The sequence below is a fragment of the Tenrec ecaudatus genome, chromosome 15, assembly GCF_050624435.1.
Source record: "Tenrec ecaudatus isolate mTenEca1 chromosome 15, mTenEca1.hap1, whole genome shotgun sequence".
Lineage (NCBI taxonomy): Eukaryota > Metazoa > Chordata > Mammalia > Afrosoricida > Tenrecidae > Tenrec > Tenrec ecaudatus.
Window position 1 is genome coordinate 49,519,969 of NC_134544.1, and position 26,409 is coordinate 49,546,377.

The window sequence follows — 26,409 nt, forward strand, 5'->3', positions numbered from 1 at the left end:
ATGAGATTACAGTCCATTTTATTCCCTGGAAGTTGGATAGCTGCATAGAGGCCGAAACTGAAATAAGATGCAAACTATACTTTAACACCGTGTTTTTAAACCAGGATCTGTGATAAAATAAAATACAACCAGGCAAACCATGGCACAATCAAGGCAAAATGTATGTATTCTGAAAGCCCCTCTGTTATTTTATCACCACCACCACCCCAACATAACAGTGTTCTAGGCTATCAGTTGTAATGTAAATATCTGGTAAAAGCCCTGTTCTTGGTCAGACTTGCACTACATTTTAGCAGTCCCAAAATATATGTCATGGTCCTCGGCAATTAAGGCTTGGGCAGGGTGTGACATGAGATGCTGTATGTCAACAGGATTCTAAGCACTGGAAGACAGAGAAGACAGGGTATCCCCTTTGCTCTTTAGAAAGCCATAAGCCTGTTGGGAAAACAAGCCCTCAGTGATCGTGAACCTGGCACTGGAGTAAGGGCTATGGTAAATGGGTAGATACGAGGCTAAAGGAACTTAGAAAATGGATGATTAATTTCAAACCAAGGCAGAGTTGGGGTAGGTAGTAAGAACAGTCTTATTAGTAGGGCAGGCACCTAAGTGTTGAATTGGATTTGAGTAGGCAAGAACCACATGTCAAGACAGTCCAGGATGCAGACTGAGCATGAGTGAAGGCTTTGGGCACTGGAGATAGGGGGTAATTCCAGCCATAACTGGGAGGTACTCTATGTGGGTCTTGAGGAATAGTAGCAGAAAGTAGACATGGCCAAATTGCTCTGGGTCATAAATTTCATGTTTTAAAAAAGTGGATTTTATTCTTTAGTAGAGATTGGGTTTCGAAGTTGAAAAACCTCCCTGAAAACCCAGGAAACATGTAATGAGCCTATATAATAAATAATCACAAGAATAATCATGGTCGTGAACTAGATAGCAGTGTAAAAGGAGAGGCCGGATCTGAAAGAAGTGGAAGAGGGAAGATTGAGTGGACGGAGGGACTGTGAAATGTGGCCTGAGCAAAGGAGAGGAGCTGGAGAGACTCAGTGTCATGTGTGGGTGCCTGAGCAGATAGGGTGCGCAACACAAAAGATGAGCGATAGAAGATACATGTAGAAATTTCTAGTAAATTTGAAACTCACGAAGATTTTAGAGCTAGAAAGGATAGTCTGTGAATCATCTCTATCCCTGAAAATGATGATGGAAAGAGTGAGACATAAGATCATTCATAGAGAGCAAGATCAAGACGTTGAAAGAAAGTGAATGGACCAGAGGCGGTGCTCTCCTTTCTTCTATGTACTTTCCTATTTGCCTAATTTTTATTAATTTTAATATAATAATTTTAATATAATAATTTTAATATAATAATTTTAATACACAACTGAAAATACAAATCTAAGGAGGTTTCGGTACTTTAACTGAGAGCATAATAAAACTAGGACCATTTCCATTACACTCTACAGCTATTAAAGCCCTGTAGTCTAACACATGGAGAGAGAATTATTTGGGGTCCTGGTGATAAAACATAGAATATAAGAAGGAGTACTTTCCCAACGCCTCTGTGCACCGTATCCCCACTATTTACGCCTGTGCACAGTTTCCTCACTGTTTACAGACTCTGCAGAGAGGTTATTAAATCCAGAGAAGCAGGATCGGATGCCCACTTTTCAGAGAAGAAAGTCAGGTAGAGTGGATGATTGTCTTGCAACTAGCATGTCTCTGTGTGCATTATAGAGTGAGAAAGAATGAACACATACTGTCATAATAAAATGATCTCGTAGTCAATGATCTGTTCCTTCTTAACAGCCCAGGAGTCCTGGGAGCTCAGAGGACCACAAGTTCAGCTTCTACCCACAAGGTCAGCAGCTCAAACCGAGCAGGTGATCCATAGGAGAAAGACAAGTCCTTCCATTCCCATGAAAACGTGCAGTCTCAGAAACCCGCAGGAACTCTTCTACTCTATTCTGTAGGCACTATATGAGGCTGAATCCACTTGATGGCAGTGCCATTGTTTTTTTTAATAAACATTTTATTAGGGGTTCATACAACTCTTATCACAATCCCTACATATACATACATCAATTGTATAAAGCACATCTGTACATTCTTTGCCCTCATCATTTTCAAAGCATTTGCTCTCCACTTAAGCCGTTTGCATCAGGTCCTCTTTTTTCCCCTCCCTCCCTGTTTCCCCCTCCCTCATGAGCCCTTGATAATTTATAGATTATTATTTTCTCATATCTTGCCTTATCCAGCCACCCCCTTTTCTGTTGTCCGTTCCCCAGGGAAGAGATCACATGTAGATCCTTGTAATCGGTTCCCCCTTTCCAACCCACTCACCCTCTACTCTCCCAGTATGGCCCCTCACACCCCTGGTCCTGAAGGTATCATCCACCCTGGATTCCCTGTGCCTCTAGCTCCTATATGCACCAGTGTACAACTTCTGCTCTATCCAGACTTGCAAGGTAGAATTCGGATGATGGTAGTTAGGGGGGAGGGAGAGTTTAGGAACTGGAGGAAAGCTGTATTCTTCATTGGTGCTACATCACACCCTGACTGACTCAGCTCCTCCCCTAGACCCCTCTGTGAGGGGATCTCCAGTGGCCGACAAATGGGCTTTGGGTTTCCACTCTGCACTTCCCCCTTCATTCACTATGGTAAGATTTTTTTTTAATGATGCCTTATACCTGATCCCTTTGGCACCTTGTGATCGCACAGGCTGGTGTGCTTCTTCCATGTGGGCTTTGTTGCTTCTGAGCTAGATGGCTGCTTGTTCAGATTCACGCCATTAAGACCCCAGACACTATCTCTTTTGATAGCCAGCCACCATCAGCTTTCTTCGCCACATTTGCTTATGCACTCGTTTGTCCTCAGCGATCGTATCATGGAGGTGTGCAGCCAGTGATATGAATTTTTGTTCTTTGATGCCTGATAACTGATCCCTTTGGGACCACGTGATAACACAGGCTGGTGTGTTTTTCCATGTGGGCTTTGTTGCTTCTGAGCTAGATGACCACTTGCTTATCTTCAAACCTTTAAGAACCCAGATGCTATCTCTTTTGATAGCCAGGCACCATCAGCTTTCTTCACCACATTTACTTGTTCACCTGCTTTGGCTTCATCAGTTGTGTCAGGAGGGTGAGCATCACAGAATTCTAATTTAATAGAAGAAAGTATTCATGCATTGAGGGAGTGCTTGAGTAGAGGCCCAAGGTCCTTCTGCCACCGTCATGCTAAACTTATAAATAAAATTTTTTTTAATTTAATAATTTCCACCAAACATTAGCAAACTAGTTTCCGTGAGAAACTCACCAACAGTTAACTGGATGGTTCTGGCTCAGGGACTTGCGTAAGGTTTCAGTCAAGACACTGGCCAGAGCAGCCCTCATCTGAAGACTTGAATAGGCTGGTGAATGGTCACCAATATAACTGGACAGGTGATCCTGGCTCCCGGCTCCTGGAAAAGGCCTACGTTCCTTACACGATGTTGCCAGGAAGCCTTACTTGCCGCCCTTCCCCTGGTTGCCCAAGAGTATCTTCGCCATGCACTTGTTGGCTTCCCCTGGAGGCGTAATCCAAGAGACAGAAAGCTGGAAGGCAAAATGTATTCAAAGTCCAATTTCCCAAAATCAGAAGTCACACTCCACCATTCCCTTTAGGTTACACCATGAATCCAATTCGGTGTGGGAGACACTACACATGACGTGAGACTCAAGGCACAGCAAGGGAGGGGTCATGGAGTTCTCCTTGGAAGATACCACATTTTATTTGAAGATTTCTAATATGTTCATTTTCAACTTTAAATGAAAACTTATGCCTCATTCTGATACAAGTTAGAGGCTCACCAAAGGGATGTTTTCTTTAAGTATTTTATATAATTCAAGCCTTCACCCACATTTTTAAAAATCCCATGGAGATGTCTGAATCCACAAACATTCACAAATCTGTAATCAGACAGTAAATGGAAGCTAGAGCAATTCTAAAATGAAGAGGAACCTCCTCACATTTGCTAAAGAAGGAGGATTTTGAACCTATGCCATTTGTTTGAATCACTGAACAAAATTGTCTCAAATATGTCCTCTGAAAAACGTCCAAGTGAAGGGAATTTGCCATTAGTCAACATGCCAGTTAAAAGAATTCCCTAATTTTTGTAGTGGCTTAAAAGAGCAGCATCCACTTTCCTCCTTATATTTCAGGATATTAAAAGACATGGGGAGCAGAGAGAAAAGCTCAGCTGGTGTTTACTTGGACTTCCATGTGCTGCATAGGCACTGGATAGCTAGTTCCACTTGTATAATGTTGATGGATGATAAGAACGTAGTGGATGGAAGCGTGTTCCTCTTTACCCACTACCAACCCAAAACTCACATCTCAACAGTAGTGTTTACATAGTGTTTACATATATTATTGCCCCAAAGTACTACTTTCTTACTCTAAAGCTATAAATATGCTAAATAGTGGAGACACAGTGTGAAAATAGTGCACAAGCTGACCCCACCACGCTGGGGCGAAACACTAAAGGCATGCAACAGAGCAGCAAGGGGAGCAAAGTGATGAAATGTCCAGGGAATACCAAAACTAGATATTGGAGACAGTGTGACACCCCATCAGACTCGACTGGAAAACCCCCATAAAGGCCAACAAACAGACCTTGAACTATTTATAGGCTTGTCCATTTTTGTCAGTGGCTTTCTTTTTGTTGTTGTTATTATTGTTTTGTTGGTCTTGACTTCCTTTGTTGTTTTATTTGGCTTTGCCGGGGTTTTGCGCTTATTAATATTTCTGCTTGTCTATCTAGATAAGATAGGGTGGATAAATAATTGGGAGACAAAAAGAATGGGACCAATATTTTCAGAGGGATATGGGAGAGTTGGAAGTGGGAGAAAGGAAGGAGTGAGGGGAACCAACCCAGGAACAATGGAACAAGTGAACTAAAATCGATGGAGGAAGGGGTGTAGGAGGCCTAATAGGGCTCAATCAAGGGCAATGTAGCAGCAAGGAATTATTAAACCTGAATGAAGGCTTAACATGGTGGTGGGACAAGAGGAAGGTAAAAGCAAATAGAACTAGGAGGCAAAGGACATTTATAGAGGTCTAAATAAAGGCATGAACATGTGTATGTATATATATATATACACACACACATATATACAGCTTCTTCTTTCTAATCACTCACCACCATCAAACACTCACATCAACTGCTCTTCTGTTCGCTTCCTCATCTTAGCTGAACCTACTGTGTTAGCCGGGTTGACTAACGAAACAAATCCAGAGACACTCACTTGTGTACAAGAGAGCTTTATATAAAAGAGCAATTGTATATTCAGAAAACATCCCAGCCCAGTCCAGATCAAGTCCATAAGTCCAATATTAGCCCATAGGTCCAATACGAGTCCCTAAATTCCTCGTTAGACTAAAACTGCACACGCAATGCTGCCGAATGCAGGAAGAGCATAGGCCAGTGGGTAGAAGATCTTGTGGATCCAGTGGAGGTTGAGACATCTCAACGCTGGCACAGAGCTCCACGGGGCTCCTCCAGCTCTCTGAGTGTCTTAACAGCAGGAAAGGGAAGGCAGAGAGTGGGTCCAGCCTCCAGTGAGCTATTTATCCCTGTCACCTCTAAATGAGGTCATCAATCTGCGACTTGATTAACAGTCTAAACTCCACCCCTTCACTCAAGTTGACAGGAGATTATGTAATGGCCACACCTACTCTGACAATCTAGTAACAACCACACAAACTCCGTCGCATCTTGGGTGGTTGTCCCTATATTTCTCTAAGATTTTGTTGTGGTACATGAACATGGGCTTTGTTTATCTCCCTGGATCGTCACTTTATTTTATGTTTCTTCCTTATCCTACATCATAAAAGTAGTGATTTTGTTTTCTTGATTATTGTTCTCTGTTCCATCTGTCTTTATACTCCCGTCCACTCCCTCAGCTTCAGCTATTGTCTGACGGTGAGTAGTGTCTGTAATTTCAGTTCAGATCTTTCTCAAGCCCCTGTCCCCAGAGTACTTCAAATTCACAAAAGCTGCATTTAAGTGCCCTGCCCATACCCTCATCATATTTTAACACTGCCCCACTTGGTTGGTCACCTAGAAAACTGTTCATCCTGACATGTTCCTCTCCTTTGTACATCACACTTTGTAAGTACTTGGACCCTATCATTTCTGCCTCTCCACTGTCTCGTGTGTTTACAGCAACACGTAAAGGACAATTGGCACCGAAATGCTTACAAAGATACCTCCTGGAAGGAAGACACAGCTGGCAAACTGATGTATAAGGTGTAGTTTAATAGTCTAAAATGTACATTATTATCATCCTCCTTTTCTTTCCCACTGTGACCTCACCCATCATGTCGGCATGTCTTGCCTAGCCTCGAGAACAGCCATCTTCTTACATATAAGAGGGACTCCCCACCTTAGAACATAATCAAGTTTTGACCTGCAACCATCGTTTTCTTACATCTTATAATGAGTAGCATGTACTACATGAAGTGCTGCATCAGATATTTCCTGATGTTATCATTCTCCTATGTTCACTCGCTATTGTTCAGTGTGATGATTTGCTGTTCTAAACACTACTATATAGCAGGCAATAATGAAAAAAACGTATTTGACTTCTATTCATGTTGTTGTCTATCCTTTGGGTCATCTCAGCTTAGGTTTAAGAAGTCAGGCTCTTATTTTATTCAGCTGTGTCTCTCCACAGCACTTTCTGTGGGGATTTGCACCTTCTAGGTTTATTGTTGAGTGAATGACTCGAACTAACAAGATTTTTAAAACCTGACAGCATTTTTAATGCATACTTATTTATTTTTCACTTTCACAAATTGGTTTCTGAGGATTTTTCATCCAGTCAACTGTGTCCAATCATCTCTAGAAGCATGTTGAATATGACGGAAGTAGTGTTGGTGCTTGGAACCTTCTGTAAACTTGACTTTCATCTTAGTTACATAATATCTTCACAGACCCACACTGCAACTGATATGCCACTTCTCATTTCAGGGAGAGCAGAGAAGAAAAGGGACCAAAAGGCAGCTTCAGGTAAGATTGTGTCCATCATTGTTTCTTGCTGTCATTTTTACATTTAGAAAATGGATTTGCAATTTGGTTTGCAAAAAACTCACATAACACAGTAATAGTCCTCAAAGTGACCAATATCAAATTAATTAAAATGAGTTTATGCACTAAGTTTAACACTTTCACGGCTCTCAATTATGCCTTTTTCATCTTGCTGGCACCAATTATAAAATGTGAATGTTAGAAACTGGCAACAAGTTTATTTTCCCAAGTGCTTATGAGTCTCAGTGATTTTTCATAATACTAATTATGTAAATTATGTGATTCAGGAGTGGTGAATACTTCATTGATATGAATCTTTGGAGAAAGGATAAGACTACTTCCATTCTAAATTCTATGTGTATTCAAAATGAATAATGTTATTGCTGTGTACCTTCAAGGTGATACTGACATAGACTATTACTGTGTGTCACAGTAGAACTATCTCATTGGATTTTCTAGGCTATAATCTTTGGTGTGAATGCGGAGCTGCTAGTGGATTTGAACCATGGACCTTTCAGTCTTCGGCTGAACTCTTAACCCCTGCACCACCAGGGCCCTTTGCTATCATACACCTGGTGTTGTTAGGTGATGTCACCTTGGCTTGGACTCATAGTGACCCAATATAGAGGATGAAAAATAAATAAATTGATCATTGCTGTCTTTCATCACCCTCACAAATGTTGTTATCCTTATGCCCATTGTTGCAGCCACATCGCCAATCCCTCTCCTTAAGGGTCTTACTCTTTTTAACGACCCCTTCCACTTTAGCACGTATGACGTCTTTCTCCAGGGAGTGTTCTCTCCTGACAACACGTCCTAAGTTTGTGCAGTGACGTCTTGCCATCTTTGTCTCCAAGGAGCATTCTGGCTGTAGTTCTTCCTAGGCAGAGTATCTAATTCCAATTGGCCAATGCCAGCCCATTTCAGTTTACTGATGCCTGGGTTATCAATTTTTAGTTCCATTTGCCCCATTAAATTTTGCGATGACTTTCAATTTTCCTAGATTCCATGTTCCCACTATTAATACATGTTTGCAGCTGTTTCTTTTCCTTTTGAGTTGTGCCTCTTCAACAAACGAAGGCCCAAAGGCTTTGTGGCATGCGCATCAGTATGAAGGGCTCTACTTGTAGAATGCCACTCCTTCTCCCTGTGTTTTGAGCTCTTTCAAACATGAGGGCTCATGCCTTGGGTACTGGATCTGACAATGCGGTGCTGCTCAATCACCCATAATGTGGGTCCGTAGTTACTAGCTAATAGATAAATGATCTCGTGGCATATAAGCAAAAACCAATGGTACTGAAGGAAGAGGCTCAAGCAGCACTGAAAGCACTAGCCAAAAACAAGACTCCAGGAACGGATGCCCTACCAGCCGAAATGATTCAACACGTTGATGGAGCACGGGAGGCACTCACTCATCTAGACTAGAACATTCGGAAGACTGATTCCTGGCCAACTGACTGGAAGAGATCCAGATTTGGTCTCATTCCGAAGAAAGGAGACCCAACAGAGTGCACCAATTATAGAACGATATCACATACAAGTAAAATTTTGATGAAGATCATCCAGCAATGGTTGCAGCATTATATTGACAGGGAGCTGCCAGACGGGCAGACAGGATTTGAAAGAGGATATGGAACAAGGGATATTGCTGATGTCAGATGTAACCTTAGCTGAAATCAGAGAATACTAAAGAGACGGTTTATTGACTGTGCCAAGGCATTTGACTATGTGGACCAAAAAAGGGGAAAACAAAACAAAAACCAAAAAAACTATGCATAACCTTGAGAAGAATGTGGAGATTCCGGAATACTTCATTGTACTCGTGTAGAACTTGTACATGGATCAAGAGGCAGTTGTGTAAAGTGGACACGAGACTACTGCATAGTTCAAAACCAGGAAAGGTGTTTCAAGGTGTATCTTCTCACCATGCTTACTCACTGTGTACGTTGAGCAAATCATCAGCGAAGCTGGATTACATGAAGAAGAACAGGGCATCATGATTGGAGAAGACATATAACCAACCTGTAATATACAGATGACGCAACCTTGTTTGCTGAAAATGAGGGAAGTCTTGAAGGACTTGCTGATAAAGATCAAGGACTGCATCCTTCCATGTGGATTACAACTCATGAACCAATAGGTAACAACTGGACCAATAGGTAACATCATGAAAAATGCATAAAAGATTGAAATTGTCAAAGATTGTGTCTTGCTTGGATCCACAATCAATGCGCATGGATGCAGCAATCCAAGAGAACAAAGGAAGCTTAGCAGCTGCACAAGACTCTTTCAGAGTATCGAAAAGCAAGGATGTTTCTTTCAGAGATAAGCAGTGCCTGCCCCAAGCCATGGTATTTTCAATCACCACATAAGCCGGTGACAGTTGGACACTGAGTAAGGAAGACTGAAAAATTGATATATGTGAATTATGGAGCTGGCAAAGAATCTTGAATGTATTGTGATGGAGTGCCAGAAGGACAAGCCAACCTGTCTTGGAGAAGTTCACCCAGAGTTATCCTGAGAGGCAAGGATAGTGAGTACCCCAGTCCCTGGGGAAGGACATCATGGGTGGTAAATCAGAGCGGCAGTGAAAAGAGGAAGGCCCTCAACGAGATGGATGGACACGGTGGCTGCAACAATGGGCTCAACCATAGGAACAATTGTGAGGATGGTCTAGGACCGGGCATTTTTTTCATTCTCTTGTTCATAAGGTTGCTGTGGGTAGGAGCCTATTCTGTGACAAATAGCAACACCATAATATATAAATCATTTTCAATTTATATATTACCGTATTTTCATTAGGGATCAATGTTGGTGCTATGGCATGATTTTACTTTTAAAAATGTGTACGTTTAGCCCAGGGATGGGAAACATTTTTCTGTCCAAGGTCATTTGGATATTTTTAACATCATTAGTGGTCCTTACTGGTCAAATATTTAATCAACTCATTCCTAATGTGATTACTGTACCTGGTTGTTCTTAGTGAGGCACATATTAGCTTGTTATGGTTTTAAGGACCTTATATGGTCTGGGCCTGATGGTCCCATCCTTAGTTTAAAACAGTTATTGATTTCCAAGTAAATCTCTGCATGGTGCCAATCTCCAAGACACAGTGAATGACCACCCCCCCCTAAATTCTCATTCATTGTAGATAATTCTATGTGGCTATGTTTATGAGAAACTACTTCTATTCATCGTCTTTGTAACTCCTGCCAAATGACTGAGTGGGATCATGCCCTAAGGTGTAAAGGACTCCAAACAAGGAGAACGGCCGGTTTTGCCATTCGAAGTGAGCCATTTCAAAAGCAGGAAGAGAATGCCCATCCCACGGGAAAGTAGAGCCCGTATTTAGAATGGGTGCGTGATCCCTGTGTGAAGTGGTGGTGGCAGCAGAGGCAGCAGAGGCCACAGCACAGCACTGAAGCCATGAGACAGACCAAGTCAAACTAAGTGCTTTGGGCCAGAATATTGGATTGTAGTGTAGGGTACTCTTGGGAATTTGTCAGCACAAAAAGAGGTTGGCAACCCTAAGGGAAGAGGCCTGGAGGGCATGTGGCAGGGAGGTTGAGAGCCAGAGAGAGGCAGTGGTTAAGAATCACTGAGAAGAAAAGAATTGTGTCCTTGGGGAGTTTTGATTTTGACTTGTAGCTTGTTACCTTCCCTGGTGAGCCTTCACTACCACAAGTATTGTCCTTAAGTTCTGCATAGCTGTTTCCATGGATCCCCGAACCCAGCTGAAAAGCAGAGTGCAGCCGGAGGGACAATTGGTGTCAGAATATGACAAAGCAGGTTGGCTTAGAGGGTAGCTATCAACCTTGGACAGATGTGGAATTGCTTTCTCCCTTTCCTTGGGTAGGGTCAGGAAGCCAGATGTGGCCCTTAGGCATGTTCTCTCTGGTATACCCCTCCCAAGACATCACAAACCCACTCTTTCTGTCCTATTTGAAAACCACTCTCCACGTTCAACTGCATTTCTTTTGTCTGGTGAATAAGAGATTATGTCTATTTTCAAATCGTGTAGTCAAGAAAGGACAAGAACCTGTATCAATAAAAAAACTATATAAATAGCTTAAACATCTATCTCTTTGCTCCTTCCTAGCCTTGCCATTCATTTCAAACAACTGGACAGTTTAGCTGTGCGCACCTAACCTATTCAACATTATTGTTCACATTGTCTTTGTGAGTTTAAAAAAAACTGTTTGTGACTACAAACACACATGATACATACACACACATATATATACACACACCTGTTTGTGACTGCAAACACACATGCATGCACACATACAGAGGGTTCACAATTTTGGTGAAGATTCCATTATCTTTTCATTCCAATTTTCCACGAACTTTCTGAAGCTCTCTTGTACTGTGGCGGCAAACCGTGTTTGAAATCTTCACAGAAGTGCTATACTCCATTATTGCTCATTGGGGAAAATTTATTAGAGCTCTTTCTAAAACGCCATTGCAGTGATCCTGAAGGTACTGGCTCTTTTAATTACAGAAACTGTATAGTTTGAAAGGAAGCTAAATGGATCTAAGTGCTAAGCCAGCTGGCCTGGTAAGAGTCTTCCAGACTCACTGATTCTAACGGTCTGTGAGGCCAAGGTGACAAAGCGGGGGCAAGGACGTAGGACTCGCCACCCCTTTCCCAGTTCCTTTGAAGAGCACCTCATGGGACATTCGCTCTACCCCCCTCCGGAATAAAAATGCCAACCGCGTCGACACTGAATCCAGGTTCTCACTGAACAACAAAATACTGTGCGACAATTCGGAAACCTCTATAAGGGACCAGCATGTTTTACAGGAAACTTTAGAGTCCGGAGAAAACTCCCTTTCTTAAAAGAGCTGATTTACACCAACTGGTTCATAGCTTGTCAATGGATCAGATTTCTTTAAGAAAATTTTGTAGGTCTTAGAGGGTCTGTTAATGCAAAGATGATTCTTAAGCAGCATCCAAATTATTGGGAGAAGATTCTACGAGTCCTCCTTATGACATGAGTTACCCTTGTGTCCTAGGAATATGTTTTATCTTTAAAGATAGTCTGAATGGTCAGAATTGAGTCAGAGCCATCCCCCTTGTAGACATACCCAATTTTATTGTGCTTTACTTTATTTCACTTTGCATTTATTGTTGTTTTAACAAATCGTCAGTTTGTGGCAACCCTGTATCAAGCAAGTCTATCAGTCATTTGTCCAACAGTGTGGGCTTATGTCATGTCTCTGTGTCACATTTTGGTAATTTGCACTTCTCATGATGTTAGTGCACACTAAATAGACTACAGTAGGGTGTACACATAACCTTCATATCCACTGTTGGACAACAACAAACATGGACGTGACTTGCTTTATCGTCATATTTTATTTATGGTGGTGGTCTCGCCCTGAGGAGCCCTGGTGGCATCATGGTTACACGTTGGGCTGCTAACTGCAAGGTCGGCAGTTTGAAAGCCCCAACCCCTCCTTGGGAGAAAACCAGGCGCTTCTATGCCTGTAAAAGAGTTACAGCCCCTGTAACTCACAGCAACGGGTCTAACCTGCCTTATAGCGTCTCTATGCGTCGGCATGGCCTCTGTTGCAGTGAGTTTGGTTTGGTTTGGTGTTTGAAGTAAACCTGCGGTCTCTCTTAGGTGTGCATGTGTAATCATAAATATTATATTCAGGTTGTCATGCCAGTCGAAATGTGTGTCATTAGATAAAGCATATGCCTAAACTATCAAAAACAACATGAATAGTTTTTATATTTGCGACATCCCGATTGGACTTTTTATATCGTTTGTTGCTCAGGGTTCTCAGATTCTATGCACTGCCTGCTAAATTAGACAACACACCCACACCTTCTTGTTTTACATCTGGATCCATCCTAAATATGGAAGATCAATATGAGACCCGGGACCCTTTCGGTTCACTCCATCCTACTGTGCTAATGGAAACTAAAAGAGATGAATGAAATCCTAGAAAAAGCCGTGTTGTTGTTAGTTTCCATGAAGCAGCTCCACTCAGGTCCTCCCTCTGATGACAGGATGAAGTGTTGGGCCACCTCCATTAGCATGGAGCTCTTTGGGTTCCTTGTGATGGCCATGGCCTTAATGGACCTCACTGAAAAATGTCCTCACCTTCTCCGACCCTCCAAGGAGCCTGGGTGGTATAATGGGTTACGAGTTGGGCTCTTAAACACAAGATCAGTAGTTTGAACCCACTAGCTACTGTGGAGCCGAAAGACAGACAGAACTTTCAGCTCTCAGAAAGGCTTACAGCCTCAGAAATGCAAAGACAGCGTTCTACTTTGTTCTTTTGGATCACAGAGTTGAATCAACTAGATTACAGTAGATGTTCATAGTGTCTCTGGCCCTCCACATTAACAAAAATGATATCCCTCTCTGTTTATCAATCTCTCCTCAGGATGTATCAAATGTAACAAAGTTAAAGATTCAAACAATTTTCTCTGTCCCATAGTATATTAGTCTGGGTGGACTAGAAAAACAAATTCATAGACACTCATATGTGTATAAAACCCAGCTTTATACAAAAGAGCAATTGTATATTGAGAAAACATCCCGACCGAGTTCAGATCGAGTCCATAATTCCGACATCAACCCTTATGTCTGATACCAGTCTATACGTTCCTCTTCAGACTGACACAACACATGCAATGATGCTGAATGCAGGAAGAGCACAGGCAAGTGGATGGAAAGTCTTGTGGATCCAGTGGTGGTGAAAGCATCTCAGCATTGGCAGGGTTCTCCATGTGGCTCCTTCAGCTCCAGGGCTCTGGCTCCATCCGTGTAACTCCCTGTGGCCTGTCAGCAGGAATGTCTCTCAGGGAGAAAATATAACTGGCCTCCAGTGACCTATTTATCTCCTATCTTCCTCCCTGGAGATGGGACACAAACTCTCTCTGCTTAACATTCCTATTGACAAGTCACATGGAGCTACACTGATAGAACCAGAACTCTGGAGTTGCAGGAGCCACATGGAGACCCAACCCAGTACTCAAATGCTTCCACAAGACTTTAAAACCCATTGGCCTGTGATCTTCCTGCATTCTGCATCATTGCCTGTGCTGCATGAGTCTGTAGATGAATTCATGGACTAGTACCAGACTTACGGGCTAATATCGGACTTATGGACTTGATCTGGACCTGGCTGGGATGTTTTCTCAATATACAATTACTCTTTATTATATAAAGCTCTTTTTCATACACATCTGAGTATCTATGAATTTGTTTCTCTAGTCCACCCAAACTAACACACATAGGATTTTCAGAAGTAAATCACCAAGCAAGTCTTTCTTGTCGTAGTCTGGAAGTTCCATAAAATTTGTTGACCAAAGGTCACCCTGCTGGCATGTGAAAGACCAGTAGAATACCTTCAAGTTTCTTAATAACATCTCATATCCTAATAACATGCAAGCCATAACAGTGTGACAGACTAACAGATGGATATGATAGACTGTTGCCAATATTCCCCCTTAAATCAGGACATCCCGTCCACCTGGCTCAAGATGCTCACTGTTTGCTTATGACTCTTGTTTAAAGAATCTTAAACTGAGATTCAAGTTACACAGAGATTTGACATGACTCCCTTCTTTCTCTAGGAAATTTCTCTAAGACTAGAATGAGTAGTTTTGTGACATTTTGTCAGGAAAGGTATGCACAAATTGACACATTCTAAGTAAGGCATATTGACAGGAAATTCATAAAGCAAAAAAAGGGGGGGGGTTGGTTGGATGATTACTCAGACTCTTAAGATCTTTTTCCCACAGTTTTACTCACTATATTATTGAAAAAGCTGTATTGTGTGTGCATGAATCAACAACAACAACAAGTGCAAATGGCTGTCATTCCATTATCTAACTGCATTCTGAAGTTGAAGCTAGTTTAGTTTGGACTAAGTTGCTTCATCAAGCGAATAGCTGATGGAACTCTGACTGGACTGGAGTTGTTCAGGAGTCTGCTCAGCCTCATTGGAGGAGAAAGTTGTCTCCGCACCTCAGCTAACTTAGCTATAATTTTTCAAATACATTTCTGTGTGCGCCCAGGACAAGTCAGAATAGAATATGTATAACTTGTTCTTACTTAATGCTGTTTTTGAAAAAATATCTCAAAGAATAATATTCATGGAAACTGGGCTTGAAGGCCCATGTCTTATTAATACAACGTGGCCAGAAAAGTCAAAAGCTACATGGGCCTATTTGACCTGTGAGAGAATATTAAAAACACATAAAGATATAAGGAAAAAGGGACAACATCGCAGAAGGAAGAGTACTGATATCAACTATCGATTTGGCTTTGGTTACTCCATCAAGCAATGTCTTCATCAGAAAAAAATAGATAGGAAAGACTATTAAAAGTTTAGATGTAGTGTGTAGATTTTAAATAAGAACTCTACTGAGGTTGCAATTCTTTTATCTCCTTTGGAGACTGACTTATATTTGGTTCATGGAATGTGTGATATTAATAAGCAACCAAGTATAAAATAGAAAGAAGACTTTAAAGGAGAGATCCTGCATAAATGATTGTTTGCAAAAGATATATTAGAAGACACTGGGGTAGACTATAGAGATGTCATTTGTCAAGTATATATTGTTCCAAATTTTCCAAAAAGGAGAACACATTCTAATGCAGTGAAGTATATAATATAAAACAGAGTAGTCTTCATCGGCCAGAGAGTGCTGTTATCTGTAGAGATCATAATGAGTATTTTTAAATGAAGGCGCCTACTTTTCATATATGACATCAAAGCGTCCCTGGAGTTCGATTATTTTTGCTCACTTGCATAATTTGAAAAAGAGGCACTTCAAACAAGAACAATGTTATTTTTTTCTCAGCTCAAAAAGTGAAATTTATTATTGGAAATTCAACAAATGGTAGAACGTCTGCTTTGCACGCTCATTCTCTTGGTGTTAACTTTTGATTGGGCTTTTGAATTGTTCTAAAACAACAGTAACAACCCTGTTTCAGATCATTTCAACACACATGGAACATACAGTCCTTCTGGATTAGAGAAGAGGGAGGGAGGAGCTAAACACCAGATCAATTTTTTAGTCTATGGCTAGCATGTTCACTGTCTTATGTTTCATTCATTTATTTGGCTGCAAACTTCCAAATGCAAGCATGTGTAGCATGAGTTTTCCTTATGCTATTACTATTTCTGTAGTGTTCTTTTGGGTTTTTTTTCCCGATAGTTCCTACACACTATCAAAAAAAATACCATTCAGAAATAACTGTGAGAGAGACCTAATTTAAAGTTTTCGTTATTAGTGACTAACAGGACTGGGGCCTCAATTCATGGCCAGCCCAAGCCCAGCAGAATCAGACTATTGAAATCAATAGTCTCCAGTGGTCGATTCTGGGAACTTGATGAGTAGTCCTTTATTTCTAATCCATCTCAGTCTGATAAGTCCAATGAAACCTGCTCACAGATTAGACAGACAGAACCAGGTCTCCACTGACAGGTGATGGCTGCCCTTGAAGTTCATTGACTAGGAGTTAAACACAGCAGGCTCAAATCTATAGCTACAGATGTTGTGCTAGTCCACCTCACCAAGGATCTCCTTCACCATTGGCCCTGCACTCCACCCAATATGCTGCCCTCCTCTGGTGGCAAGTGCTTCCTGATGATACGCCTAAAACAAGTGAGTCGGGCGATGTTCTGTAATCATCCAGAGGGCTTCCGTGACCCAATTTTCAGAAGGAGATGGTCAGGACTTCTTTTCCAGTCATAGTTTGGCAGCTGAAACCTTTCCATATGAGTGGAAAATGTTGAAAATGCTGATGGCAGGGCTTCCAGCTTCGTCACAACACTCAAGCCAACACATGATGCCAACCTGAAAGGCAGGTGGTGAGAATGCACTGAGAGCCTATTACAGTCAGGCTTCGTACGCAGTATGCCCTATATTGCCCTCAAAGCAATGCGCTCAACTTTATAGATTACCCTTTGAGAATTAGAAAAGTGAGTTGCATAAATGTAAAAATCATTTGCCTCACGTAGTAGTGGAGTCAGAAATGGGACATGGAAAGTACTGTGCTAGAGCCGGTTTGTAATCTCTGGAGAAAACAGAGCACCCCTCTTCTACGTCGAATGGGATCAGATCAGTTGCTTGACATCAGCCACCATCGAAGGCTGTGTCCTTGTTGTTCTTATAGGGCCCAGTCCTGGGTTCAACAGAAGGAAACCTCACCTGGCCCTACGCAGTTCTCACAATCATCGCTAAGTGGGAGCTCATTGGTCCAGCCACTCTGTCAATCCCTTTCCTTGTAGGTCTTCCTCTCTTTTTTGCTGCCCGTCTAGCAAGCATGACATCCTTTCCCAGGGACTGGTCTCTCCTCATGAAATAGCCAATGTCAGAAAAAACAGAGTCTGACCATCCTCGCTTCTAAGGAGCTTGCTGGCTGCATTTTTTCCTTCTGGCAGTCCATGAGCCGTCAATACTCTCCGATGACACTAATATTCCAATCCTCGGTTATTTCCCAGTCTTTCTTATTCCTTTTCCAGCTTCCCCATGGGGAGGAGGTGATTGAAAATACTGTGGGTTCAGTCAGGCTCACCTTAGTCCCCAAATGCCATCTCCACAGAGGGCTTACGCAGCAGCTCTGCCCAACGGAACAGGTTGTTTCCTTTCTTGACTGCTGCTTCCGAAAGCGGCGATTGTCTATCCAAAAAGAAATGCTTGAAAGCTTCGGTATTTTCTCCATTTCTCGGGATGTTAACTGTTGGACCATTGCGAGGGGTTTTTATCTGTTCACCTTGAGTTTCAAGCCACACGGAAAGCTGCAGACTTTGATCGTCAGCAAGTGCTTCAAGTCCTCTTCTCTGGGAGCAAAGGAGGTTGTGTCATCATTGTGAAGTTTTCCCCTGATCATGATGAAGAAGATTCTTCTTCATGTAATCCAGCTTCTCTGATGATTTGCTCAGTATACGGATTGAACAAGTAGGGAAGCATGATACACAGCCTGCCAGATCTTAAACCAAGCATACTGAAATTGGCAAACAGGACACCACAGGACACCCCTCAGCAAGCCAGCTGTGAAATATAGGCTGGATCTGGTCTGTGTAATAAGAAAGCCTAGACATTTCCCTTGCACTGCACATATGACTTAGACAAGGCTACTTGGTTAGCTTATACATAGGGGAGTTGAGACTGGAACCCAGTCTTGTGATCCAATACAGAGCTTTGCTACAGAAATGAGGAAAATGACGCTGCCTTGTGCCCTGTGTCCAAATGAGGGGTGCTGGTGGTGCAGTGGTGCAGTGCTCAGCTGAGAGCCCAAGGAGCAGCCATTCGGAACCGGCAGATGTTCTTGGGAGGAAGATGTGGTGGTCTGCTGGTGGAAAGATTATAGCATTGGTAATGATTTGGGGCAGTTTCCTTCCATCCTATTGGGTTACTATTACTCAGAATCAATTTGACAACAATATTTTAATACCATTGCTTTTTAATGCCCAAATGGCTCAAGTTGGTGGAACAGAGTCTTAGGACAAGTTCTGAGCTACCACTTTTCTGCTTCGGCCTCCCAGGCCATCCATCTCTGGTGTGTTTGCTTTTTTAAGCAACTCCCTGAACTATGTTAATGAATTCCGTTTAAAAAAAATAACCAATTTTCTCTGGGCTTGTGGTTTCAGAGCAATATTTATTGTTGAATGAAATAAAGTGTCTTAGATGCATTTTTCCATCCACCAAGTGGAAGACTTACACGTGGACTGTTTGTTAAAAGCAATCCCAAAGAGTTTATTTTCAAGCAAACTTCACTTTCCAGCCAGTCCAATTTATGATAGCGAGTGAATAACAACACAGCCGTGCGGCATTATTTGGAAAATACCTTAAATTGCATTGCATGTCACTGCCTTACCAGCAGTGGTTATACGAAGGAAACAAATCAAAAACAATAAGGAGCTAATGGAGGGGAAGTTGCCATGTCCTCTCACCTAGTCAAAGTGCAGACATAAAAAACGTCTCCCGGCAGCTCCCCCGCTCTTGTTTAATTGGCTTCACTCTCACCGCGCACCAGTTGGGATGCATTTGCACGCAGTCGACCTGAGAGACAAGGGTTCAGTGGAAAGGGAGAGCTACTGTCTTTGGAGAGACCCTACTCTACGTTAGGAAAGATTTGCATTCCTTCCCCCTGGGACGGAACATGTGCAGCGTCATCGTTTGTGGTACCCCCAACTATGGGAGCCTTTCATCGTAGATGAACTGTTCTGTAAAAAGCCACAAGGATTTTCCACTCAAGTGGAAAATAACACATAGAGATGGGCCTTTAGAAGCTAGCTGACAGATCTCGTGAAGGCAGCACACGCCAAAAGCTTTAATGAAGGAGATGTAGCTGGTGCTATCTGGTCCCTGGGAGTCAGCTGAGGTTGAGTTGATTGTATTGTGCAAGTGGCAACCAAAACTATCTTCTTCCTGTCTAAGCAGCGACCAGTTTTGACCAGGTCATGGCCAAAGTCATGGCCAACTCAGGTATGCCAGAGTAGAACTGTGGTCTGTAGCGTTTTTAGTGCTGACCTTTCTGGAAGCCAATTGCCCCACCTTTCCTTCATGGTCTGGCTGGTGTTTCCAAGCCACCGATCTTTTCGTTATCAGTTAGCACCTTACCGTGTGCACCACTGATGTCACAAAACAACAACCACAATGACACTGCTGGGCCTTACACTGCTGCGGCATGGCACTAGACTGTGCTAGACAAATGCATAGTTTGATATTTTTAAAGTCTCACTTCTACATAGAATTAGAAGACTCGCATAAATAGATCATACGTGATTCGTAGGCTTTCTTGTGAAAGGAGTCTTAAGTCATTCCTGACTTTCCCACAGGACAATAAATGAGGTTGTATTTCTAACCAAGGAGCAGTGGCCTCGCTTCTTTTTTTTTTTTGTACATAGAAAGGATGACAAACACCTTAATCACCTGTAAATGATATGCTTGCACCCTGCACGGCATCAAACCTTCTAGAGTGAGTGTAAGTCACTTGAGCTGAGTAATACCTTCATCATTTGTATAAGTTGTCCTAGTATTTCTTTGACAATTCCCAAGTAAGAAGATTTGCAATAAGGGTGAGAGGCCAGAAGACTCCAAGGAAACATGAAACATCTGCAGAGCCTTCAGCCTAGAAGTGAGGTTATAACATGGGAAGCTGGTGGAAAATGTCTGAAAAGGGCTAAGCTTTGTTGGGCAGAGTCCATGGGGAAAGGTGCAGGGCTACCCTCAGAGCCAGCACATTAGCCTGGCCAACAGTTTCATAGTGAGAAGGGCTCTGAAGAATGGCTCTTTGTTATTTATTCTAATTTGTTTTTAAATCCCCTGCCATTGAGTTGATTCGGAGACATAGTCACCCTTTAGGACAAAGTAGAGCTGTCGCTGTTTCTAAAACTTAATCTCTACAGAAGCAGACTGCCACGTCTTTTCTTCTGCAGAGCATCTTGTGGGTTCCATCAATGAACTTTCAGTTAGAAGCCCAGTGTTTTAACCCTGTGTTGCCAGGACTCCTTTGTAAATAGCACATTCACTGCTGCTGAGACATAATCCCCCATACCTTGCTTTACTTTGGGACTTAGAGGAGGGGTTAATCCAAACTGTTGCTGTTGTTCTGTTGTTTGAACATCTTTCTGCTACTTTGAGTTTTCATAGAGTATCTCCATTATGCTTTTGTTTTTTTCTTGCCTTCATCTGCCGTATGTACAGTTTTATGCCCTAGTTATGAGCATAATCATAAAATTCTCAGTACACAGAAACTTTGCATATTTATCAGTCAAGTGGCGTGTGTTCCCTCTCCAAAAATGTCCCTGAAATATAATTTTACCTTTGCCTTCTCTGAAAACATCCAGGTTTCTGTCTCTTAAGCCTCCAAGACAGATAAAACTCCACATTCAAAATCTGAATTTATTCCATGTATTTCTCTTCTTTTTACTGTTGGTCATTTCTCCAATTAAGTCTGCTGACATCATTAGCTATTTTAAAATGTTAATCCCAAGATATATTTATAGCAAACATGAACTAGATTAAATTTAACATTTTAATTGATTTTCTTGCATCTAAAAATACACTGAATTTTATGGGAGAAATACACAGGGCTGCCTGGAATTGTTTTCCCTATAATGTTTTAACATAGGAAGAAATGGTGTTAGATTGCAGCATATTTCGGATTGTACTATTATTTTTTTATTTAAAAACAGCAAAAAAAGGCATAGCTGATGTTGCATAATAATGGTATAGTAAAAATGTAATCATTTCAACATATTGTCGATATAAAAACCTATCAGTGAGATACTAGAAATGATGTAGGCACAGGGCCTGGGGGCCACATCAAAGAAAAGTAGATGACAAGACAATGTGGATCACTTAAAGAGAAATATGATCCGACCAAAACAGGGGTGTCTCTGGATGGTGCGGTGGTAAAGCACTGCTAACTGCAAGGTTGGAGGCTCAAGTTGAGCCAGAGACGCTAACAGAGAACTGCCCGCCTGTAAAAGAAATCAGATCTGGAAAAGACGATGAAGCATCGCTCTACTCTTGTCACAGAGGTGGTCAGCCTGAGTCAGAATCAACTGGATGCCTATGATATTGATGCCAAGCAATAAAGTTGCCAAGAATGAAAACATATTTTACACTGTGTCAGTTTTCAAACTAAGGTCCAAATCAATTAAATTAAAATAATTAATTCAAAATTGTAAATCTTGTCTCTGAATGATATTGGTCATGTGTCTAGAGTTCCATAGCCACAGCTGGCTCATGGTTTCAATAGTGTGCAGTACCAAAAGTTGTAGTGGACAGAGCACCTCTGGGCTGTGATCTTCTTGGAGCAGGGAACTTAGATCTGTATTTTACCATCACAGCATGTTCACATGGTGCATAGTAAGCACTCAGTGTGAATTTATTGAATGATCAATTACTATTATTTATTAATGTGTTCTCTAGAGAACACATGTGTGCCCTTGCTGAGTTCTCTAGAGAAGTAAAACTAGTGACACATATATGTAAAGAGAGAAAAGTATATCAAGAGACAGTAGACCTGCAAAAGCCGGCCAGCCCTACCTGGCTCACATGTACGGGGTAGATGCTCAGCCAGAGGCCTTTCCCATCTCCCATCTCATGAAGCTGCCCAAGCAAGGAACCAGAAAGCAGGCAGAGGATCCAGGAGGCAGAACGACAAAGCAGGAAGATTTTGGCTGGTGGAAATAAAGACTGATCCACAGGTCAGATATTAGACTCTAATGACTCCCGGGATCACCAGACAAGATGGAAAGCCACTGAGAGCTTCTAGGGGCTGTGGGCCATGTGTTAGGCTGCTGGCTTAGGTCCTAAGAAACCAGATGCAGGGAGGATCTGGGTCAGCAGGAAGAAAAAGTTCAGGGGAGTGGCTTCTCCACAGTGTCTACTTTCATACAAGGAGGTACCCCACCCCCCCAAAAAATAGAAAAAAGGCTAGAGCTTTTATAGTATGCATTTTTCCCATTAGGCGAGCATCGAGCTACGCACTCCCGAGTTAGTGAACCCAGCGGCATCACCTGGAAAGGTGATCTCTGGTCACAGTGTATTTTTTATGAAACAGTTTCGCTCCAACCTTGTTTTATGTGATGGCTGATTTAAGAGAATAGCGTGGTGCTGTGAAATTTTTGTTTCCTGCTCAGGAAAAATGCCGCAGAAATTCTTGTGATGTTGAACACAGCTTACAAGGACAGCATTATGGGGGAAACTCAAGTGTATGAGTGGTTTTCTTATTTCACAAAAGGTGAAATGTTGATTGATGATACACCTTTTTCTGGATGTCCATCAACTTCCCTAACAGATAAAACCGTCAACAAAATTGGTGTACTTGTGTTCAAAGACAGACGATGGACCACTGGAGAGATGGGGAAGTTATCTGGACTATCTTGGAGCTCGATTCCAATGGAAAATTTGAGAATGGGAAGGGTCACTGCAAAATGTGTGCCTTAGGTTCTGACTGACCAGGAAAAAGAGCGTCGAGTGGAAACAAAAATATAAGAGTCAAGATTAAGTGTTACAAGAATAGTGGAGGATTTGTGAAGGTGGTTACCACCAAGCCAATTCTAATTCATGTCCATCCCATAGGTGTCAGAGTCAAACTGTATTTTATAGGATTGATGACATACCGCATATACTCAAATATAAGCCGACCCGAGTATAAGCCAAGGTACTGAATTATTACCTGGGAAACCAGAAAAACTGACTGACTCAAGTATAAGTCTAGGGTGGAAAATGCAGAAGCTATTGGTGAGTTTCAATAATCAAAACAAATGAAAATGAAATTACTAAAAATGGAGACATCAGTGGGGTAATATATTTAAATATTTATTTTAAATAGAAAACATTAATTAAAAGGACAAGTCATTTAACATTAGTAAACCAGCACAGTAAGTATAAAATAGGTTCAACAAAAACAATAAAGTATCAACAATGATACCTTAAGAGTACTATTCCCTGAGCTCAATCAGTAACCAAGCTAAAATGTAAAGAGTTAAAATCCTTCAAAACTGGATTCCTCATCATCATCCGTATCCCAGTGCAGAGCTTCAGCTGGTGTGAGGTCATCATAGACGCTGTCCTTGCTGGGGTACCACTGACCCGCATATAAGCCGAACCCCAGTTTTTCAGCACATTTTTTGTGCTGAAAAACTCGGCTTATACACGAGTATATAAGTATTTTCCCAATGAAGATCTCTAGTGTAGGTCTTTCTTGACAGTCCACTAAGAGGATTCAAACCGCTCACTTTTTGGTTAGCAGCCAAGTGCATTAAACTGTGGCACCACCCAGGGACCTTGTTGCAAAAGACAGGACTAAGAGAAAGAGCAAGAGCGCACATGAGGGGAGAGGACAATCACCTGAGAGGGAGCAATTAAAGAGGCAACCACAGAGTCAGAAGCTCTTCTTATCTATAAAAACAGGCAAGCAAAATCAACATCCTGATTAAGTCTGCATGGAAATCTCTGCATCCAAAATCAATGCGAAAGATGAGTAATTCCTCCCTGTCTCCCTGTCTCCCTCCCTCCCTTCCTTCCCTCCTTCCCTCCTTCCTTCCTTCTTCCTTCCTTCCTTCCTTCCCTCCTTCCCTCCTTCCTTCCTTCTTCCTTCCTTCCTTCCCTCCTTCCCTCCTTCCTTCCTTCTTCCTTCCTTCCTTCCCTCCTTCCTTCCTTCCATCTCTCCTCCTTCCATTCTCTCCTCCTCTCTCTCTCCCTTCCTTCATAATCGAAGAACTAGTGATAAATAGAATGTTTGTTATTCACTGCAAGGAGTCAGGGGCAAACCACCAAAATCTTATTTGAGGTGAATGAAATCTAAAACATTAAAAAAAATGTTTATTTGATTTGAATGTTTAGGGGAAATGCCATTGGAATGGTATTTTTCATTTTGCCTACAAATCCAAGTTGATTTTTGAGTCTTGACCGCTCTGGAATGGGTGATTTTCCAGAAGAGACAATGAATATTACGTTTTCATTGTCACTGCAACATTAAAGACGGGGAACAAAAATCACTTTTTCCTTTGATCATTTGGCCTTTATTGCACTTGTTATTGGCTGTATTCAGTTACTGGTATTTTTTAGGTAAATTCAAGCATAGAATATTACCTGCATTCGAATTCCTCTCCTATATGCGTATATGTTATTGAAAACGGGAGTCTCCACTCAGAAGGAATTGGCAGGGCTGGGCCACAGAGACTGTGGGAAGCTTTAGCATTTCTCTCTCACCTCTCTCACAACTGTTTGCTGCACTTCTTTGAATTGCAATCAAGAGCATTTCTGCGTAACTCGTTCATCATTCATATAGGAGCCTTTCCATTTTAGAAAACAAGAGGATCTAGGTGACAACTTTTCTGCTTCAAAGATGTTTCTCCTTTTTTATTTTACAAAGAGCCTCACACACATCTATGTGCCTTTCCAGTGTTTGCCTGGAGCCGGGCCTTCTTCTTAGCCCTGGGCAGGAGGAGACCTGTGTGCCAGACAGACAGCTGGGTGTTGACTCCCTGGAAATGAGAAGGGCGTTTGTAAAATGTCAAGCTAGAGCATTCTGAAGTATCCCTGTCAACCTGTTTACAGATTCTTTGTTATTAAGTAGATTTTTTTTAAAAAGCAAAATAATATTTTTGTCTGACATTCAAAATTGTGTATGGAACAATGGTTAATGTGTTTTTTAAAAATACTTTAATTAAATGACAACATTAAAGTAATGATAGTAGTTTGGATAAAATGTCCAACACAGAGTTATGACTATTAGTTATCAGGATATTTTTGTTAAATATATCAGATAATTAGCATGGTCTTCTTGTGTCTGCTCTATGTAAAAACAGGTTATTTTTGAACACAGAATATACTTAAAGGTAATTTACAAAATCATTTCCAGAATTTCATTAACCTTTCTAGTGTTTTTTCTAGAAAAGGAGGGAAAATAGTCATTTTCCTTCTCCACATAAGAAAATAAAAAAATTGAATATTTTAACCTCGCAGTACACATTTTAAAGTAACAACTTTTTAACACATCTGATTTAGCTCTGAATTTCACATTGAAGTACTAGGAATATTCTAATTAGAGGTGCAATATTTGAATTTCACAGAACCTATCAAGAAGCACTTATCATATATGCTTTGTAGCAACATTTTATTGTTTGACTATTTTGAAAATTGACAATCATTAAACCTTAACAGATTATAAAATTAAAACAAATAATAACTAAATAACCTGAAAGATGGATTTCATTATTTCTTGCATTTAATTAATTTGTAGAGATCAATGGTAGAAATCGCCAAAACAAGGTGCTTCTTGTTAGCTTGTAATTTTTATAATTTCTCTCCAATGACTACCCATTGCCATTCATGACAGCACAATAGGATCTTTAATACAGTGGAATCTAGACATCATATTCTTTCCAGTAATAAATGATCAAATTTAACCTTGTTACTAATGAGATAATAAGAATGATTTTTGTTCAAGATGCAATCTAAACATTTGCATATAAGACAGCAGATAAGATTAAGCATTCGGTTCCTATTTCCTGATAGAAATGTGCACATTAATTCTAAGAGACAATTAATTTTTATTTTAATCTTTTGACTTCAGAACTTGTATAAGCAGTATAATGCATTGTATTTTAGTACTCTAAATCACTGTTGTAATCAATATTCTTTGATAAAAGACCTATGTAAAGATTCAGAACGAATGTGACCTGAAATATAGACCCATCTCTGAAGGGCTGGCATGGGGAGGCTTGAGACGAGACTCAGTTCAGATCTCTTTCCAACAGCGAAGGCCTCGCGTGTACCTTTGCTTCTCCTTCTGTAGAAACCCTATCATGTGACTCTAAGCTGTGGTATGAAGGTTCTGCTCTAGTGT

General features: G+C 41.3%; 1 protein-coding gene across 1 annotated transcript in view; it reads left to right on the top strand.

Annotated features, from left to right (window-relative positions):
- Nucleotides 1-26,409, top strand: part of CHST9 (carbohydrate sulfotransferase 9) — a 273,234-nt gene that overhangs the window by 97,469 nt on the left and 149,356 nt on the right. Inside the window, exon 2 of the mRNA XM_075532848.1 lies at nucleotides 7,010-7,048. Coding sequence (XP_075388963.1) covers nucleotides 7,010-7,048 — 39 coding nt within the window. The remainder of the gene's footprint in view (nucleotides 1-7,009; nucleotides 7,049-26,409) is intronic.